The sequence below is a fragment of the Aulonocara sp. 'chitande type north' Nkhata Bay genome, linkage group LG7, assembly GCF_057382095.1.
Source record: "Aulonocara sp. 'chitande type north' Nkhata Bay isolate Kocher_YH1m ecotype deep benthic linkage group LG7, A_spYH_male_GT1.1, whole genome shotgun sequence".
Taxonomy (NCBI): Eukaryota; Metazoa; Chordata; class Actinopteri; order Cichliformes; family Cichlidae; genus Aulonocara; species Aulonocara sp. 'chitande type north' Nkhata Bay.
The window spans coordinates 64,556,296-64,576,589 of NC_141350.1; the positions used below are offsets into that span (position 1 = coordinate 64,556,296).

At 41.0% G+C, this 20,294-nt stretch overlaps 1 protein-coding gene across 3 annotated transcripts in view; it reads left to right on the top strand.

Annotated features, from left to right (window-relative positions):
- The window catches only part of LOC147326613 (basic helix-loop-helix ARNT-like protein 1), a 32,488-nt gene that overhangs the window by 7,945 nt on the left and 4,249 nt on the right, over nucleotides 1-20,294 (top strand). For 2 of the 3 annotated variants that reach the window (XM_086301943.1, XM_086301944.1), the window contains exons 2-19: nucleotides 515-693; nucleotides 5,381-5,444; nucleotides 7,409-7,556; nucleotides 7,988-8,008; nucleotides 8,231-8,263; nucleotides 9,548-9,577; nucleotides 10,143-10,300; nucleotides 10,730-10,809; nucleotides 10,925-11,017; nucleotides 11,287-11,404; nucleotides 11,784-11,933; nucleotides 15,874-16,120; nucleotides 16,838-16,944; nucleotides 17,048-17,198; nucleotides 17,320-17,399; nucleotides 17,519-17,627; nucleotides 18,883-18,976; nucleotides 20,181-20,274. In XM_086301943.1, coding sequence (XP_086158069.1) covers nucleotides 5,399-5,444; nucleotides 7,409-7,556; nucleotides 7,988-8,008; nucleotides 8,231-8,263; nucleotides 9,548-9,577; nucleotides 10,143-10,300; nucleotides 10,730-10,809; nucleotides 10,925-11,017; nucleotides 11,287-11,404; nucleotides 11,784-11,933; nucleotides 15,874-16,120; nucleotides 16,838-16,944; nucleotides 17,048-17,198; nucleotides 17,320-17,399; nucleotides 17,519-17,627; nucleotides 18,883-18,976; nucleotides 20,181-20,274 — 1,759 coding nt within the window. In that variant the 5' untranslated portion in view covers nucleotides 515-693; nucleotides 5,381-5,398. The remainder of the gene's footprint in view (nucleotides 1-514; nucleotides 694-5,380; nucleotides 5,445-7,408; nucleotides 7,557-7,987; nucleotides 8,009-8,230; nucleotides 8,264-9,547; nucleotides 9,578-10,142; nucleotides 10,301-10,729; nucleotides 10,810-10,924; nucleotides 11,018-11,286; nucleotides 11,405-11,783; nucleotides 11,934-15,873; nucleotides 16,121-16,837; nucleotides 16,945-17,047; nucleotides 17,199-17,319; nucleotides 17,400-17,518; nucleotides 17,628-18,882; nucleotides 18,977-20,180; nucleotides 20,275-20,294) is intronic. The other variant, XM_086301945.1, reaches the window with a different exon arrangement.

Consider the following 20,294-nt stretch of genomic DNA (forward strand, 5'->3'; position numbering starts at 1 on the left):
AAGATCTTTCTCCATAACTTGTCTCTGCACACAGACGTCATTTTGACATTTTCATAAATGTAAAGTAGAATCTTTACCCAGTTACTCCTCACATTTCTATAGCACAGTGGGAACAGCTGGGTAGCTCACCGTGTTGGAAAATACTTTTTCTTAAATCTCATACAGATCTATGTTGGCAGCCGTGTTGCCACCTTGATGTGCTGCGCTTCTCCCATCTCCATCACTCAGGCATTTTCTGAAGCAATGTATCCAGTTAATATAAAGCTACTGACAATGAAACTGAGCTTGAATCTGTGCAGGAGATATACTCCAAAAAGTGATTCATTAATTTGCTGGGACTAATGAGTAAATATTTTGCAGAATGTGACTTGTAGTTGGCTTTTATCTCGTACCAGAATGAATGTTTAGCCCTGGATTTTGAGTGTGTTACTTGAATACATTTTGCTTACATTTAGAGATTGGCGACAGATTGATTTTGCACCTGACTCACAGATTTCTCTTCATCCCCCTGCAGATGTAGACGGGCCCCAGCTGCTTAAGGATCTGATCATATGAGGGGAGACCACTTCAAAGTGGATGAAACTAGGTCAGGCTGAATCAAACCAGACTCAGACCAGATCACAACCGAGCAGACCAGATTGATTCAGACGATACCAGGCCCGTCCAGGAAGCCTGTTCCAGTTTCCTGTCCAGGTAACTGAAGCCGCTCTGCACGCCATCTGTAGGAGGTGCCTACTCATATTTCAGAGATGTGAATTTGAACCAAGGAGTCCTCCTTCACAGTGCGAGAAATAATTAACATATTTGAAAACTAGGCCAGCATTTGCTTTGGAATAAGTGTGACATTAAAAATGTGATATTTATGTATTTTTATTTCCATGTAATATTTGTAGTGTTTGGTTCAATTTAAGTTATCAGTGAACTTATGTATTAATACACCTCTGTTATATTTGCTTACACAATTTAAGGACTAAATCTGGTTTTAAAGGAGTCATGTTTTCAGAGCAGTGACAAGTTGCATGCATCTGATTCTGGCTGACTGCTGTTTAACTTTATCAGCATTCACCCCAGAAAAAAGGCTCACCGCCTCCACATGCTGCTGACATTTTTAGCATCTTATAAAAACACAGCACTCCCATTGCAAAAAATTTAAATGGTATGCTTGGCCTTGAACAAGTGGTTTAGTGCACACACCTGCTTGCGGTTGAGTGAATAGATGATGGCATCGAATATCTAGTTTTTTTGTCTTTGTTTTGTTCTTGTTTCGTATCCTGAACTCCTGAATGACGAGGTGATGCCTACTTCCTTTTTTTTTTTGTGGTGTTGAGTTGCAGTGAGAGAGAGATTCCTCTTTACTTCTCTTTTCTGTCCTCTATTTCACCTGACCTCTCCACTCCCTGAGCCTGGTTGTGCTGGAGGTAGAGCTGGGCGATAGAACGATAACGATATGTATCGCGATATAACTTTTACTCGATAGAGAAATTAAGCTATCGCGATAGACCTCGCCGCTCTTGTCCTCTTAAAAAAAAAAAAAAAAAAAAAAAAAAAAAAAAGTCAGCCAATCCAAATTAAGTAGCGCAGAGCCGAACCAATCACAGCCGCAGCGTCACGTCGCGTGACTTGTTACGTACAGCACAAGTGCCAAGCCACACGTGTGTTTGTTTGGGAAGCAGCCAGCGGGTAATGGAGCCAGCACGTAATGGAGGAAATGAGTGTGCCGACTAGAAAAATCAACCGAGCGTGACCGAAGAGAAAACAGATGATGGTTCCAATGCCGGAGAGATTGTCGAACGGAAGAGCCATAGAAGTTCCGTAGTGTGAAGGTATTTCGGCTATTTCAAGTCTGACTAAAAACAGAGTAGCTGCACTGTAAATGTGCCGAAAGCAAGTCTGGAAATACAATAAACTGGTGCATGCGTCACACTGTGCGCCACGTTATTGTTTCGGTGAAATGAATTTCTACAATACTGTTAATTCTACTCTCTGCAGTGTTTAAATGCTTACATATACACACAGTTACTGTCCGTCCACACATACGACTCGGTTCTGCTTCTATGCCCCAGCTTTGTTTACTTTTTCCCACCGAGGCTTCTAGACTTCTGATTGGCCAACATTTCTGCACGGTTAGGAATCTAGCGCCACCTGCTGCTTTGGCATGTTCATAGCAGCGTTTTCCTTCATTTCTGCCTTTATGTGTGGACGGGATTATTTTTAAAACGAAAACGGAAAATCTCCGTTTTCAAAAATACCCGTGTACGTGTGGACGTAGCCTCAGTCTCTGACTGGAAGCGCTAATTCGTCATTCGGCTTTTGTCAGACTAAAGTAACTGTTAAAACTGTTTGAAAAGCTAAGCTATACAACAAGGAGAGATTGAGAATTTCCTTTTAGTTCTCAGTTTATTTGATATTGACAAAAGTTAGTCAGTTTTGTCTGTTCTTCTGTAAAACAAACTAAGATTTATTTTTAGAATTAATATTTTGTTTCTAAGTGGAATTGACAATTTAGTCTGTTTCGTTTGTTCTATTTTGAAACTTAAACGCTTTAGCGGCTGCCTTTTGTGTAGTTTGCAATATTTGCCTTTATTTATCTGAAAAAGTCTCATGTTCCTTAAGTACATCTACCCTGTTGAACTTATTATGGGAAATAAATATTTAAATAAAAACAAGCTGCTGATTATTTCACATTTTACTTGTGAGCAACAGCACATTTAAATCTTACAAATATAGTTATTTGGCTTATATCGTGATAGATATCGTTATCGCCTGAAATGAAAAAAACATATCGTGATATGAAAAAATCTCATATCGCCCAGCTCTAGCTGGAGGTCTCTTCCTGTCAAAGGAGTTCTTTGACAGGCGTTCTTTAACCGTACGGGATGATCTGATCTTTGGGTTTCTCTTTGCTTTTCTCTAGTCTTTAGCTTACAGTATAAAGCTCTTCGAGGCAAATATTGTTTTGACCTGGAGCTGTATGAATAGTGCATTTACTTGGCAAACTCATTCAATAGCAAAGGTTTGTTCGTTTAGAGCACGTGTCCCGTGAGAATATTTTTTATAGATGTACTATTATTGTTATGCATGGCCCGGCAATATGAGGTGCTAATGATATACAAACTACAGATTCCATAATGCAGCACTGCAGCCTCCTTGCTGAACGCTAGGCTAACTGGGAACATTCCCGCCTCAAACAAGTCAAACTTCTGTTATTGCGAAGCTAGCCGCTCACAATGGTGGAGAGAAAAGTTGATTCTGAAAGCAGAGCCTTTCAGCGCCAGTGGGTGACTGAATATATGTTTACAGACATGCTGGTAAACCCGTGTGTCTTATTAGTGGAGCTAATGTGGCTGTAATTAAGGAATTTAATTTAAGACGGCACTACAAGACAAAACGTCAGGATAGCTGAAAAACCTAAACGCAGAGCAGAAACTACAGAAAGTAGAAGAGCTAAAGAAGAATCTGACATTTCAGCAGATGTTTTTCACCAGAGCAAAATCACAAAGTGAAGCTGTTGTGAAAGCAAGTTTTATTGTAGCAGAGGAGCCAAATTAGCCCGGTACCACTCTGAAGAGCTGCATGATGAAGCTGTGCGACGTCTTGTGTCCAGACAAAACGCAGATTTTTGGCAAATGTGAGCCTGAGGAGAAATACGATTGCTGATCGGGTTTGTGAGATGGCCACTGATTTAAGAACACAGTTGTGTGAAAGAAGCAAAAACTTTATCGCATACTCTCTTGCTGTGGATGAAAGTACAGACATGATGGACATTGCACAGCTGATTGCACAGCTGGCCATCTTCATCCTTGGAGAGGAAATATTGAACATTAAATCGATGCACAGGACAACGACAGGGAAAGACATTTTTTAAAACGTATGTTAAAGTGTAACCGACATGAAACTGCCCTGGGACAAACTTGTTGGACTTACAACAGATGGTGCGCCGGTGTTGTGCGGTGAAAAAAGCAACTAGTCAGCAGGTTGTGAGTAAAGATGCAGGAGGAGAACTGTACCGGTGAGTTAACAGCATATCACTGCATCATACACCAGGAAACGCTGTGTGGTAGTCCTAAAAATGGAGCATGTAATGATCACCGTAACGTAAACCGTAAATTTTATCTGAGCTAAAAGTTTAAATCACCGTCAATGTCAGTCTTTTATGTGGGAAATAGATTCAGAGTTTGCCGACATGCCATCATACAGAGGTCGGTTGGCTGAGTTGGGATAAAAATTCTCAATAGAGTTTTTGAGCTCAGCAAGGAAATCTGTCAGTTCATGGACATGGCATGTATGATGCGGTGAAGGCATTTCAAGTGAAGCTGTCACAAATGCACCAGTGCAACCTGCCTCACTTTCCCTGTTGCCAAGTAATGTTGAACCAAGTCAGCGGACTTTGCTGAACTGCACCTGTGCAGATTCAGATGGAGCTGCAGTGTAATGATACACTCAAGGGAAAGTACGACACTGAATGGCCCGCACAGTTTATTATTTCCATTCCTGAAGCAATGCCTCAGCTCCGTCTACATGCGGCTCCAACCTTGTGTATGCTTTCATTTATTTTTTCTGGGGTTTTTGGCAGCATGTTCATATTTCTAACTTGCATAATTTTGACAGGATATATTTTTATGAAGAGCAAAATATTTAAAGTTAAAGTTTATTTTTTTAAGTTTATTTAATCTGGAATAATATTCCTGTCTGTTTTTATTCATATTTATGTTTAAAAAAACATAAACATGTTCAATAAATGTTTATCTTGTTTGGCCCGCGACCTAAAGTGTGCCTTGAGTTTTGGCCCCCTGTGCAATTGAGTTTGACACCCCTGGTTTAGAGGCTTCACAGTAAATACATTTGCTTATATTGTTTTTTTTTTGGGGGGGGGGGTTCACCCATTCCTCTGAAACATTAGTGTGGCTCTTGATGAGTCATGCCACCTGTTTGCGCATGCATGTGCTCGAAAACTCTAATCGAAACCTTTACAGAAAATGACTGAATAATTAAGCAAGAACTCTTGTTAACGACAGGCCTTCTTCAGTCAGCTCAGAGTCACTTGGGAAGGTTTCATCATCTCTGAAGTTTAAACACTTGCCAGGGTTGTAGTTGGCGAATTGGAATGCACATGGCACATCTCAACCAGTCTGATTTATGTGTCATGTAACTGATACGGTGCGACCTAAATAGCTTACAGTATTTCAATACATGCAGTTGTAATAGTGGCTTCCTGTTTATTGCGCCTGCACACTTGACCCAGATGACACGATGTTTGCTGCATGTGTCCAGGCAACAGTTACTCTGTCTGTATTTTCTTTGTTTTGGGATTTCTTTGTTTTTGTCTTTGCAGATTCTCAGAATGATTCCATCTTAAAGTGTTGCTTTTGTGTGTTCACAGTTGAGGGCTCCAGAGTGGATGGAAGGAGATGATTTTAACACACAGGCTGTGATGAACATCTGTGGTGAGTTTGGCCCTTCCTAAAAAATAAATTAGTATTTCCCTCTGTGCATCTCTCAATTAAGTGTGCACGCTTTATTGAAAAAAAGGTCTGTGCAGATAGTCACCTCCGTTTCTCACAACTACAGTATTTCCGCTTTGATCTTGACCTCAGACCTTTTATAGTGATTTCTTGTCAGCACGGATAATATGAGTAATCCCGCACATGTCGCGCTTATTATTTGTCAGTTCATTTACATACTTAGACCCAGTAGTTTCGGTCTATGCATGCATATGCATGCGACATTTGTGTGACTGTCTGCTCTGTGTTGCTTATTTTCTTCTGCAAAGAAACAGTGGATTGTTTCTTTTATTTTAGCTTCTAATACACACAGACGCCTGCATTGCAGCTATTTCTTAAAAGAGAGGGTTTAATCACCAAAAGACTGAATAACAAGGTTGCACACGGGTCTGTTGAAATCTGGCACAAGAGCCTTTTTAGATTTGCAAATGGATTTTTATATTTCTGGGGAAATATTCGTCCTTATGTTGCAGCTGTCATTTAGCAAGAATGTGTTTGTGTATGAACCGTAGGATCCATTCATTTTCTATTAGTAAAGTAGACCTGTCTTAAAAATATTTAAAAATTTAGTTCACGAACCACAGAAAACATCTTTAAGGCAGCAAACCTGTTTCATAATTACCTGCCTTCGTCTATGAATAAACATTTTTTCTTCCTCCTACGATTGAAGCAATTTCTCAGCGTTTGTCAGTGCTGTTACGCTGACGTTACCTCGCCATGATTTACATTTAATGAACAATTCTGGATATTAATGAGGTGAAATTTTCACACTTTGCAGTGCCATCCAGGGAACCATAGTGGATGTTTTTGCTGGCCGGTTCTGTCCTCTGAGCAGCTTGTTTAACGCCCCCTGGTTAATACATTTACGTGTCAGATTAGCGTCAGCTCGGTTATTCATGTAATTGTGCTACATTGTCAAAACAGCAGCTGATACGTTTGTTTAGCTGTTGAACTAATCTGGCAATCATGACAGTTGCTGGTTTATTGTGCTGTATTTGAAACTGCTGGATAGTCCTTTTGGATTTTTGAAATGTGTGCCAGAGGCATCATCCATCTGGTTTGCTGTCTACAACAACAGACTGTGGTTTAAGAATCTTTACACCAATAAAACAATATATAGGTCCCCTTTAAATATGTGCATTTGTCCTTCAATTTAAAAAAAATAAATAAGTGAATAAAATAACATTTACCGTACTTGGTCAAACTGCAAGAGCTTTATATAGCCGCAATGATGTCTCATACAGGAGTGGGAGCTTTTGTTTTACTTTTTGCTATGAATATGAGTTATAGACTCACACAGCCACCAACTCGTTTGGGGCAAATGTAATTATTCCAACCACGCAGAGTGTTGTGATCTCAGTCAGCAGTGGCACAGCAGTCACTCCTCCTCATCTGGAGCCCTGTGCAGGCAGGCGGCTTGATAACCACTGCAGAGTCACCCAGAAAGAGTCACAACAAAGAAAGTCGTCAACTGTTGTTATTCTGGTTTGGCAGTGTGGTTTACTAGGTTGCCAGTTTGTCTTAAGATTATGTAGCTTCAGCAGCCGGTGAAATAAAAATGGTTACTAAAAATGTGTATGTAGTATTTTTTTTAAATTTGGTGAAACACTTGTGCACTGGTAAAGCCACAAATGCGGTGACAAATAAATGAAGGAAAAACACCAACTTTTGCAGTGCATTTTTCACAAAAACAGACTGCTTTCAGTGTGTATACGCTTTACACGACCAGTTCGTACCTACAAAAACCCCCAAAAACAAACCAACAAAAGAATGGAATCTTGGGGTTTTTTTTATTTATTTTTATTTATTTATTTATTTATTTTTTTGTGACACTGTGTATAAAGGCCTTAAATCCGCACACAGAGAGATGTCTGTTTTTAAGCTCAGTGTCTCATTGTGCTGTGCAGATGACCTGATGGCAGACCAAAGGATGGACATCTCGTCTACAATGACCGACTTCATGTCCCCCAGCTCCACTGACCTCATCTCCAGTTCCATCAGCACGCCTGGCATGGACTACACCCGCAAAAGGAAAGGCAGCACCACCGACTACCAGTAAGTAGACAAGGAAGAAAGAGAAGCTCAAATGCTCACTTTATTGGTAATATAAACATATTTGCTACTACTGCTTGACTTACCAGCAGTGGTAACTGTAACATCACATAAATAGACCTTGAATTTATTCTTGGCAATAAGGTGCACAGAGAAAGGGGAAAAATATACAGACTGAGAATTATGGGAAGAAGTGATAAAGTGAAATGACTAGATAGACAGAGTGTTTCTGGTCCTATTAACCATGTCTGATTATGGAGACACAAAGTCTTTTGCATTCATTAGTGCAGGTGTGCTACAATATTCATAACATTTGTGTCCTTAAACACTGTTAGCCAATGTTGCTAACACTTTACACGTTGTTTAAAAAAAACATAATGATCTGAATCATTCAGTGACAAAAAATTGATTGATAAATTTGTGTTTCTTTGCAGAATTGATGGCTTCTCATTTGAGTAAGTTCAAACCTGACTCGATGTTAGTAGATCTAGCAAACTCAATTAATCAGCCTGAAATGCCACTGAACCCTCACACATAATCTTTTGCACCATGAAATATTGAACAGACTGAAAAGCAAACCTACTCAACCCAGTGAACCCTTTGTGAAGTGCTCTGGTTATTTGAATGTGTTCCTGTGGTCTTGCTGAAACTTATATCTCCTGTTTTCTCCTTCTCAGTGACATGGACCCAGATAAAGATAAACTGGGCAGGTAAGGCGCCATTATTGCCATGGTGATAGAGCTTTAATCTGCTGGATGTGTCTGTTTATTGCTCTTGAAATATCCTGCTTCTGGCACGATTGGGTTCCCTGTTGATTTCAACTTAAAGGGTCCGTTGAGCCAAATCATAACGTTCATGTTTTCACACTCACATTTGTGGATGTTTCAGTGCCCACATAAACACAGAGGAGGTGAATGGAGGTTTTACACTGGATGCTGCTCAGAGTATTGAGAGATGTTATTTTTAACAACAGCAGCTCTTACTAGAATAAAAATCCATGTTGCTCTGAATATTACACAGATTCCAAGGTTTGTCCTTTAGAGCACAGTAGAGAACGATCGGGTAATAAACACCCAGTAAAGATGTTTAAGTTTTCCGCCACGAGGACTTTTGCCATGATCTATATGACCAAATCTGACACGTCAGAGTTTTTCACCATGTTAGGACTGCATGTTCGATCATTTTATTGCATCGGACGTCATCAGTGCAATTTAATTTCACTTAACAGGGAAAGAAAGGCAGTGATGGGTGTATTAAAATAATTTTTCGCAGAAATGTTCATAAAGTTAAAGCAAAGTTGAATGAATGTAATAAGCTGCACAGGAAAAGTATCATAAACTACTACAGCTGCTGTAATGCATGTTACTCTCCAGGGGAAAATCTCTTGCACACTGCACTGTGACACCAAAGCCAATCGAGGAGAACCATTTCACTACTGTACAGACATGTCTGCAGTTCAGCTGGGGGTGCAGTAGGGAGTGCTGCCTGAAGGAGAGTGAATGACGTAGTCACGTTACATAGCAACTTAAGGGGCTTTGGATGTATTACTTAACCCTTTGGTTTTACTGAACTAAGTGCTCGCCACACACTGGATTAGACAAATCTTCCACTAGCAGAAATAACCCAAAAAAGACACAGACAACGCCGAGTTTGGAGAGATGCTTTATCTCAAAATAAAGTCAGTCTCCTGACTTTTTAGACGAGTTTAACTCGTCCTAATTGTTTTTGGAAAGTCAAGGAATCATTTGCATGTACTATGAAGTCATCGTCTGGGTGTGTCTGTAGAGTGGAGTGGACATTTTCCTTGTTGTTGCTCTTTTTTCCTAACTGTAAATATGAGATAAAGAGATGTGTCATGTTTGTACTGCATTAGTCATCAGATTTGCCCTCTTGCTGCCCTTTTAAAGTATGTGCTATCGCATTAATTTAACAATCAAACCCTTCAGTCCTCTCTAATTTCTCTCTCTAATTCTTTCTCTGTTTTGTCTTTTCAGTGACCAACAGGGCAGGATTAAGAATGCCAGGTATAAACACTCCTTTTCTTTCTCTCTCTCCCATTCCCCCTTACCTGCTAAGCTCCCTTGCATGAATTAAATGTCACTCTGTGGATGGGGACAGAGAGATCTTTGTGCACACTGATAATAAGAAACTTTATACATTGAAGTTTATAGATCCAAGCATTATGTGGAAGGGGACTGTAAAAGCAAACCTAATTGCTAAAGCCAAGCTGTCTTTCTCTTACATGGAAAGAATTCTCTTTTATAGCTGCTTCTGTGCAAAGCGAGAGCAGACAAGCAGGAAGGATATAACCTTATAGTCGTGGAGGATCGGCAGAACAACAAAAACTGGATTTCTTCATGTCTCTTGAGGCTGTTTTCTTTGCGTCTTGCTAGCTGATGTTAGACGGGACTATGAATGCGTAGACAGTGGAGTCTGTTGGATAAGGTGCTAGGAGTTTGTATTTTGTAGAGCAGGTAAAGTTCAGCCAAGCTGGTTTATTATTTACTGTGGATTTCTGCCAGCAAGATGGGTGGAAAATGACTTTGTTCATTGACACTTTTTTGATGTCTGATGTCTTCTCCTGCACAGAGAGGCCCATAGCCAGATTGAGAAACGTCGCAGAGACAAGATGAACAGCTTCATCGATGAGCTGGCGTCACTGGTGCCCACCTGCAATGCCATGTCCCGCAAGCTGGATAAACTGACAGTCCTCCGGATGGCTGTCCAACACATGAAGACGCTCAGAGGTTAGAATCAACTGGGAGGGTTGGGGAGGCAACGAAGTGAAAAGTCTTCTCATTCAAACACTTGCTCGCATCAGTTTTTGTACTAACATGTGAAATATGCGCTGTTGAGGACCTGAGGGTTTCCATCCCAGTTAAATAAAGATTAAACAACGAAACATATTCATAAACATGGGAAACGTGAGAGGTTTTTACTGATCAGGTGACAAATAAAGAAGATAATTGATGATGGTCAGTTGATATTGGTAATCCTTTGGTAAACATTTCCAAATATGGAACTGTGTGTAATTCTTAAAGGGAGATAAATTCATGGTACTCAAAGCAAATAAGATTAAGTGGGAGCATACAGCTTTCTAAAAATGCTCTTATGTGTGCATGTGCAGTCTGAATAGTCACAGGTGTGACCTGCGTGTGTTTTAATGTTGTGTGCAGGTGCAGCCAACCCGTACACAGAGGCAAACTACAAGCCTTCCTTCCTCTCAGATGATGAACTGAAGCACTTGATACTAAGGGTGAGTGGAAAAATCAAAAATAATTAAGGTTCTTTTTATAACTATACAAAGGGGGGGAAAAACCTCCAGAAATGAACTTTTAATCCAGTTTTTAACGTTCTGTTTAATAATGCAGGCTGCTGATGGCTTCCTGTTTGTGGTCGGATGCGATCGTGGCAAGATCCTGTTTGTTTCTGAATCCGTGTACAAGATTCTCAACTACAGCCAGGTACGCTGACAGCCTGAGGAATGAAGGGATCTTTTTGTTAATGGTGGATGATTTTTAAGCCACCTTAAAAGGCTTTACTGTGGATCTGCGACAGGCATGCGTTAGTTCCTTTACAAAGCAAAAGAAGGATGCTGTGAATCTGCTCAATCACTATTACTACACAAACAAGTGGACAATTCATAGCCAGCAAACATCTGTCTATCCATCCTAATTTGAAATTCCACAAATTAAACAATTCAAATTTATTCATCTTTCTCTCTCCTCTCAAGAATGACCTGATAGGTCAGAGCCTGTTTGACTACCTTCACCCCAAGGACATCGCCAAGGTCAAAGAGCAGCTGTCGTCCTCTGATACAGCCCCACGAGAGAGACTCATCGATGCTAAAAGTAAGCAAAAATGGACGTGTGTAATCTGTTTTGTAGAGCCAAGAGTTTGGTCAATGCCGTTAAAATCTGTCACACCAAATGGTGTGAAAAAGGAACCCCATATAGGGAACTGAAGGCTAGAAACAGTCAGTGCATTTTCTCAAAGGAAAAGCCTGTTGATTTAACGATGGCAAACACAGCTGGAGGTAAAACAGGGGAAGTGTGCATCATTCAAGGCACTAAGAATAGAAAATGCAACCAAGAGCTCCAAATGGATTTATTTTCCACATGTGCGTTTCCTTTGTTATTTGTGTGCAAGTCCTTCTTTCTAAAATTGCTGAGGCTTGAAAGAATAGTCGTTTTCTGTTGACTGATTATTTTCTTTCCTTTATTTTTGCAGCTGGTCTTCCTGTGAAGACGGACATCACCCCCGGTCCTTCTAGACTCTGTTCTGGAGCTAGGCGGTCATTTTTCTGCAGGATGAAGTGCAACAGGCAGTCTGTCAAAGTAGAAGATAAAGACTTTCCCTCCACCTGCTCTAAGAAAAAAGGTAGCGTGCCATCGTCTTCATTAAAACCTGACAACCTTCCTCTCTGTCAGAGCACCACCTGAAAAAGCTCTGTGCTTATCAGCTCTCTGGTCCCTTTCTGACATCCACTCATTTCTGTAAATCTGATGTCTCTGCTTGTCAGTGCTGTTTCTGTATGGGTGGACTGATCACAGCCTTGTGAAAAGCTGTGACAGCAATCTTATGAAGCACGTGCAGTCAAGTTACCACTTACTCTTTTGGAGATTGGTGTCTAGATCTGACAAAAAGTAACAGCTGAAGTTAGTTTGTTGTTCCCAGTTGCTTCTAAAACTCTTTATTCTAAGTTAATGACATACCTGCAGGGTCCGTGTGCAAGCATCTCTAAATAAAGAAGGATGCACTCATTTATGCACGCAGCACTACAGCAAGAACTTAATTACCCTTGACACAGAGATAGGACTGGTCAGGATCTAACAATAAATGACATGGTGTGTTTTTCCCTTAACAATTATCTAAGGGTGTAGATGCACCATCATGACTACATGTAGGATGTAGCATCTGTAATTACCAAAGTATCGTCGTTTTAAACAAACTCTAATTTCAAGCATTTTACATCACTGTCAGGCCTAAAGGGTAAAAGGTATTGCTGCTGTGGCTCGTTTCTCCCACATCGTCTGACAGAACGGGTGAGGAGCATTAACATAAAAATAAGCCACGTCTGAATTGCGGAGAGCTTCCACTATATCAGCTCGATGAAGCCAGCAGTGTTTTGCATCCCGTGTCTTAAGAGACCTTTGGAGCGGCTTCTCTCTCCTCTCTATTTACATCTCACACAGTGCTTTGTAAATATCTCCATCACCTCCTTATGAAACCAAAAGCCCTCATTTCCTGGTGTTCCTGTTCTTCTATTTTTAGGTTCACATCCTTTTCATAACAAGGAATTGCACCTCAGTTGGCATGAGAGTATGGTGTTTATTTAACCTTTATTTACCCGCTCTATATTGTCAAAAACAAATTCTAGAGAAAGACCTGTCTGCTTAGATTTTAGTGCTTGAAAAGGTTAAATTTTTGGTCGGCTTTTGTTAGTTTAACTATTCAAATTTTTCATATTATAATGAAAACGATACATTTGACAGTTATCAGCTTTTTTCTTGTCTTTTATACTAGAACTGGCTAAAATAGATGCATCCTATTTCGGTAATGCATGAGGGCTCAGGTGGGGAAGCTATAACAGTAATGATGGAGCAGTGATTATTTATTCATGTTTCAGGTATTTCTTTTGTGTTTAAGTAGTTATTTGAATGATGTGTTTTCTGTGTATGAATGCATCCTATTACCCGATGAGAGGACAGAGTTTATTTATTCATTTGAAAACCTTTTAATTAATCAGCAAAGCTTACACGCCATAAAAGAATCTCACCAGTGATAATCTTTGAAAATAGGGCTGCCTCTGAAAGTCAGAGCTATGAAGCATCAATCAAAGATGCTTTCAGTTGAGTGAGACTGCGAGCGCTTATCTGCAAACAACATGCGCTGCACTTGTAGATGAGAGGAGCTGAAACCTGAGGCGCAGGGCCTTTTTTTCCTGATAGGCGGTTGCTCGGTAAAGTCAGATGAAGAAGATTTTTGCCGGAATCTTTATGATCTTTATTAACTGCTTCTATAATTTAAAGGGGAAGAAGAAGCCAGGTGCTGATAATCAAATGCACTTGACAAACTGATGAGCAAGAATGACTACCTCTGTAAAAGCAGAAGTTGTGCAGTTTGCTTCTATGGAGCATTCAGGAGGGTGATAACATAACGCTATAATCTTTCCAGAATTCACCCCAAGGTCAGACTGTGCAATGCTCAAAGGCACTACAAATAACCCAGGAGCTACATCTCCGGCTCTACAGGCCTCAGTTAACATGTTAACTGTTAAAGTTCATAACATTATATTTAGAAAAAGATCATGAACTCAGCTGTATACATAGGTATTCTAGAGACATATCTGAGGCCGTCTGCCCCTTAATAAAGCTTGGAAATGACGAAGTTGGGTCGTGTGACACGACAGCGATCCCCTGCACAGCAGCAAATCTACAGCTGGGTGGCTGGAAAGAAAAGTATCAAGCTGTTTCTTCACTCTTACGATTACTTCAGTTGGACTTTTATTGTGAAGAGATCCACAGAGTGAAAATGTGAAGATGGATTTTTATTCTCGCAAGATGACAACGTTCTCATTAAAGTGAACTTTGGCCTAACTACCTTAACAGTTTGCTTTGTTGTTGATGAACAGTTGCAATGGGCCAGTAAAAGTCCAGACCTCACCCTGAATGTAATGATGTGGTTGGACCTTAAGATTCAGCTGTGCTGAGCAAATGCCTAAAAATCTCAATGAAGTAACACTGTAAGGTAGAGTGGGCGGGCCAAAATTGATCCGCAACAGTGTGTAAGGCTGATTAAATCATACAGAAAACAGTTTGGTTCTGCTGGTGTCACGCTCTGCCTCCGGCTCATTTCTGCAGAGTTGGTCCAAACAGTAAAAGTTAACACAAAAACGGCTAAAGCCAAAAATGAATTTGAACTCTGAGCAAGAACCAGACTATCATTTAACAACATCACAAACTACAAGAAAATGTTATGTTGCAATTAAAAAGCACTGAGGTAGTTTAATTTGAACAGAAACACGTGATGGCCCATTAATCAAGTAAAAAAATATGAACGACAACAACACATGGGACCTGCTGAATCACATTTAACTGACCAAATTCTGATTTGTGTGAATCTTATTTGGAAATTGCACCTGGGCTGTTCTGGCAACCTCTATATCACACTTCATTAGCTGTGTGCCAAGCAGGTCAGGGCTGAAAGCAGTCTGAGTCAGCTTGGCAGACGGTGGTTTCAGCCGTGGTGAATTAGCTGGAACACATTGGAGTGCAGTGTAACATCACGCCTGGACTCGAGTTTTTAAGATTAAAAATCAAAGGTTTAGAACAAGACACGAACGGAGCCTGGGTCGCTCAATTTTCCTCGTCGGAAAGTGACGCACGGGACATTTGCACTTCGATCAGTCAATATAAGAAGATTTTCCTGGAATACATTGCAGCATCTGCTCCACTGGTCTAAGAGCAAATGAAAACATGGCTGGCTGCGTTTGGAGCTACTTAGTAGCTTATTGAGGAACTGGAGTGTAAAACGTCTTTTATAATCAGAGGAACATTTGCAGGCACATACATGCAGCTGATTGTCACAGTTCATGTTAAAAAATGTTAGCAGTTAACGTTCATGGAGACACACTTCTCTGTGTTACATGGGGGGGGGCTGCAAAGTTCAGTACAGCTACAGAAGTGAAACCGCCAAGAAGGTATTTTACTTGTGTAACATGTGTTGAGGAGATGGGAGAAGTACTCCCGTCTTCATAGAGAGTGGAAAGGTGTTCCAGATGGTTTGGTCGTTTGCAGAGGAAGGATGGCAGATATACTGGACAAAGGCTGTTGAAGATGAAGTTGCCAGGCAGGAGGTTCTTGTAGTTTCTAATCTTGTAGTTTTATGGCAAAGAGCAAGAAATAAACAGCCCTGAAAATCACAGATGGGCTCATTTGTCAAAAATAGTTTAAAGAGGGTACAGGCCAAAGTCCACACAGCACTAGCTGATTAACTGTGATCCTTTAATCCTGCAGGGACGACCGTATGATTTGTCTTCAAGGGTTCAGCCTAGTGTTTTGATTTGTATTTGATAATTAGCTGTAACTGCATCACTGCTGTGGCTTCCTCAGCGTTTTGTAAGAGATTTTGAATCAATCAGCCAAACTGTTCAGATGTGGGTTCATAATCAAAAATAAATCCCCATCACATTCAGTTCAGTGAACTGTAAAAAATGCTCCATCATACCCCACAGCATGGTGACGGTATCCCACTAAGATGGCCCTGCTTATTTCTAATTTTAACGCCTCTCTCTCGCGTCTCTTCACTCTCATTACAGCGGACCGTAAGAGCTTCTGCACTATCCACAGCACAGGCTACTTGAAGAGCTGGCCACCTACCAAGATGGGTCTCGACGAAGACAATGAACCCGACAACGAGGGCTGCAACCTGAGCTGCCTGGTGGCCATCGGCCGCCTGCACCCCCACATCGTCCCCCAGCCCAGCCTGGCAGACATCAGGGTGAAGCCGACAGAGTACGTCTCCCGGCACGCCATCGACGGCAAGTTCGTCTTCGTTGACCAGAGGTGAGAGGCAAAAGGGGAGAGCCGAATAGGTCACCTCGTCTTGATTTATGTGACAGGACAGTAAAGTTCAGCTGCTTCCATACTCACATGATTTTCAAGGTCGCATTTCCCTCAGCTTATCCTCAGAGTCCGCCTGCTTGTTGATATATTTAGAGAGCAAAAGATTGGATAATAAAAGGATAAAATGGCCAAAAATTGAACAGACTGTAATTTTGATATGAGAGTTTGATATGAAATTGCCTCCTGAAGGGTGGAGGGGTGAGAGCTGTGAGGAAATATGGATTCAGAGAAATCGAAATAACTTGTAGTGCATAAAATGTCAGAGTAGAGCCACAAATAGTCTGCTTTTACCTGCAGCGCTGTGTCATTTAGCACAGCCTTTGTTAGCAACAAACACGATGGAGTCAAATACACCCCTGTTTAGGATGCGGTGATTTTTGAGTTTTTAATTTTAGCTGTTTAGATGAACACATTATGTTTCAGTACACACTGTTTTACCTTGGTGCTGTGTTACAACCGGCCTTTAGTACAGATGAAAAGCTTTTCAGTTAAATGAGTTTTATTCTTGCTCAGTGCATTAAGTGCAGTGAGGTTTCAGGACACAGTGATCTGTTTTTGGGTGATTCACTATCTTAGAAAACCTTTGTTGCCCATAATTAAGACTCTCACCAGCAGCTGCAAGCGAACAATCCTCTTTGTGTCTGTGTGTTCTTCCAGAGCCACAGCCATCCTAGCCTACCTACCCCAGGAGCTGCTGGGAACTTCCTTCTATGAGTATTTCCACCAGGACGACATCAGCCACCTGGCAGAATGTCATAGACAAGGTGCCTTCTGAGAAACCTCTAGAATCCTTGTTAGAGTTTAATAGAGAAGATGTGAATGAATGAATGCGTGTGCTCACTGCGAATGTATCGCAAATGTCCACAGTGCTACAGATGAGGGAGAAGATCAACACCAACTGTTACAAGTTCAAGATCAAAGATGGCTCCTTCATCACGTTAAGAAGCAGATGGTTCAGCTTTATGAACCCCTGGACCAAGGAGGTGGAGTACATCGTGTCTACCAACACTGTGGTGTCGTAAGTATCTGAAAACGCATTTTATTTGCTTTACCTGGAAGTTTTTAAGCTATAAACAAAAATATTTTGGCTCTTTGAAGACTCGGGTACATCACCTGTGCGCTTTCCCCCCCTTCTTCAGGTGTCCTATGATGGAGGGATCAGATTACCCTCAGTCTGCTGCCTCTCCACAGAGTATGGACAGCGTCCTGACCTCAGAGGGTAAATGACTTCCTTCATTCTTTCACTCCCTGCTTATTTATCAAAAACATCAGCCCATGTCCACAGTTATTCTTCACAGTGCATACATTCTTCTTCTCTTGATTGCTGCTGATTGGTAGGTGGGGGGAGGCGGGCGCTGCAGACGGTGCCTGGTATCCCCGGCGGCACAAGAGCGGGAGCTGGGAAGATTGGACGCATGATTGCTGAGGAAGTGATGGAGATCCAGAGGTGAGAATAGGAGAATTTCTGTGGTTTTTACAATCTCAAACCAGTCGAGCAGAAAACCAGCGTTAGTGCTCTAATGGAAAATCACCGTGGCCTAGTTTCTTACTCAGATCATGCTGATAGAGGTGACACAGAGAATGAATTATCAGGTATTACAAGCCAGCTGTACACACTGGCAGGTGAGTATATGACAAACCATATGCAGGATTTTACCTCATTTTTCTGCACTGAATCATTTCAAATGTCAGGTTACAATAAAATGGAGAATAGGCACATGTTCTGTGCTGTCTAAAGTAGGACAGTGTGTTCGCGCTGCAGGCTCTTCTCCTCGCTTTGTGAAACTTCAAGGCTGATGATGAAACCCAGCCAAAATACCACAGACTGTCTCTGCTGATAAATGATCGCCCGATTGTTATGGCAGTTCTGAAAAATGATTGTGTTCAGTGAGGCTGATAGAAGAGGGACTTTTTTTATTTGGGGTTTTCATGTGCTGGAAGATTTTTTGGCATTTTAGGGAAAGATGCTGTTTGACCTTCTGAGACTGGTCAAATTTGCAGACCACATGAATTCATGCCTGATGCAGCGATACATACACGCGTGTGTGTAATTACTCATGCAGTACGTGTGAACATGCACATTTTCTTTTATCCTTTAGGACAAAAAAATAACAAGGCAATAATTGGCTGCCTCTTTAGCAAATACACAGAGGATTAGTCGTCCTTGTTCTGCTCTGGCATGTCACATAAGAGAGCAGCATGAAGACATTCTCCACCTGGTGCAGGTTCTGAGGCAGGAAAACAAATTATTGTTGCCAGCTGCAAACCTCGTAGAGTCTCTCCAACCATGACGAGGGATTTACCAACCTGATATTTAAATCTGAAGTATGTTTGATCTGGACTCAGAGCTGTTTCAGGTATAATCTGTTCAGTTCCCTTGTATTTAGTGTGTGATACCTCAGCGCTGCACTGGTTGCTAGGAGAAGAAACCACAAAGGATCAGCATACATGCAATGGAAAAACCTTTAAGTGTTTGAGAGCAATTAACATAGTCACAAAATAAATAGGCTTATTGTAGCACTAGCATCGTGTTGGTACTTGATATCGACTCTACGAGTACCTGGAATGGTGTACTTGTTGTGTTTCATGTACTTGTACTTTTCAGTTCATTCAAAATGGCGAGTGTGAATACAGGAATAGATGATTGGAGACAGCCTAGATCTGATTCAGAAACACTGCTGTTATCTGTTTCTCCCTATCAGGATTCGAGGCTCCTCCCCCTCCAGCTGTGGCTCCAGCCCTCTGAATATTACCAGCACACCTCCACCCGACACCTGCTCCCCAGGGGGCAAGAAGGTAACACACACACACACCTAATTGACCTGAAAGCAGTTGAATTTGTGTGCTTCTCTGTGAACGTGCACTGTGGTGAGGGCCACGTGCTCGGGGTTCCTGCAGGACATTTAAAAAAAATATTCATATATCTGTAAATAAAACGTGAAAAATAAAGTCTTTAGATGTCCTTTATTTTGAGATGGTGTCTTTAAAAGTCACTACTAATAAAATAATTCTGTAAATCACTTGCTCGGTATTGTCATCTCTCTGTTGTCATGCACATTTATTTATTTTAGGATAAAATTAAACAGTTTGACCCTCCAGGGTAGGGATGTCAGACTCCTTTTACAATGTGGGCCAAATCCAGACTCTGACTCTGAGTGAGCTGAATCAGTGAAACTACACGATGAATGTCTGTGATGGTTCTTAGTCATTCAGGTCATCGTAGTCGGAGTTTCTTGAAGATGATTCACTTCTCAGATGAGAGGTGAATCATCTTCAAGAAGCTCCTTAGACTACACGATAAATGTGTATAATTACAGAAAAGGTTCTGGTAGTTCTTTGCCCAGATGGTCCTGAAATTGTAAAATATTACATTTTTGTTAATTCAGAGAAAATGTCCTGTGTACTTAATGTAAAAATCATAATTTTATATAGTAAATACGGAAAAACCAGGAACTTTATGTCATTTAAGTGTTTATCTATTACCTAATTACTTTGCTGTGTGAATGGCAATTAATCGGGGTTCTTTATCATTAGGAGAAGTTGTAAAAACTGTTAAAACTTCAAATCTATGCACTCCTTCACATTTTTCAGAGCCATCCAGTGGGCTGGAGTCTTTCAGAGGCCAACTCTGGGCCCCAGGCTTCATGTTTGACACCACTGCTCTAGCTCCTGCACTACCCTAACAGAATAACTGTCCTCGTCTCTACTTTAGACATAATTGCATTGTTGAAACACCAAACTCGTCTGGTCTAATCTTAGTATTTATAGTGCAGGAACTTCATGGGTCTGTCTAAAACCTGAAAAAAAAGCCCCTAGAACAAACCCAGAAGATCAAAATGTACAAAATTATTTTATCCTGTTTTAATAATGATAAAAATGCTGCTTAACAGTTTAACATGTGTATACAAGTTCATGCTTCCGCGAACCTCAGTGTTCGCTCTCACTGAACAAGTTCAATGTTTTTACATTGAACTGATGTTTACTCATGTCGTCTCTGCAGATTCAGAACGGCGGGACGCCCGAGCTGCAAAGCACGGGGATGCTTCCTGGACCCGACTCTGTTGGCTACCCCTACTCCAACCAGTCCATCATGAGTAAGTCACTGAGTAAATCT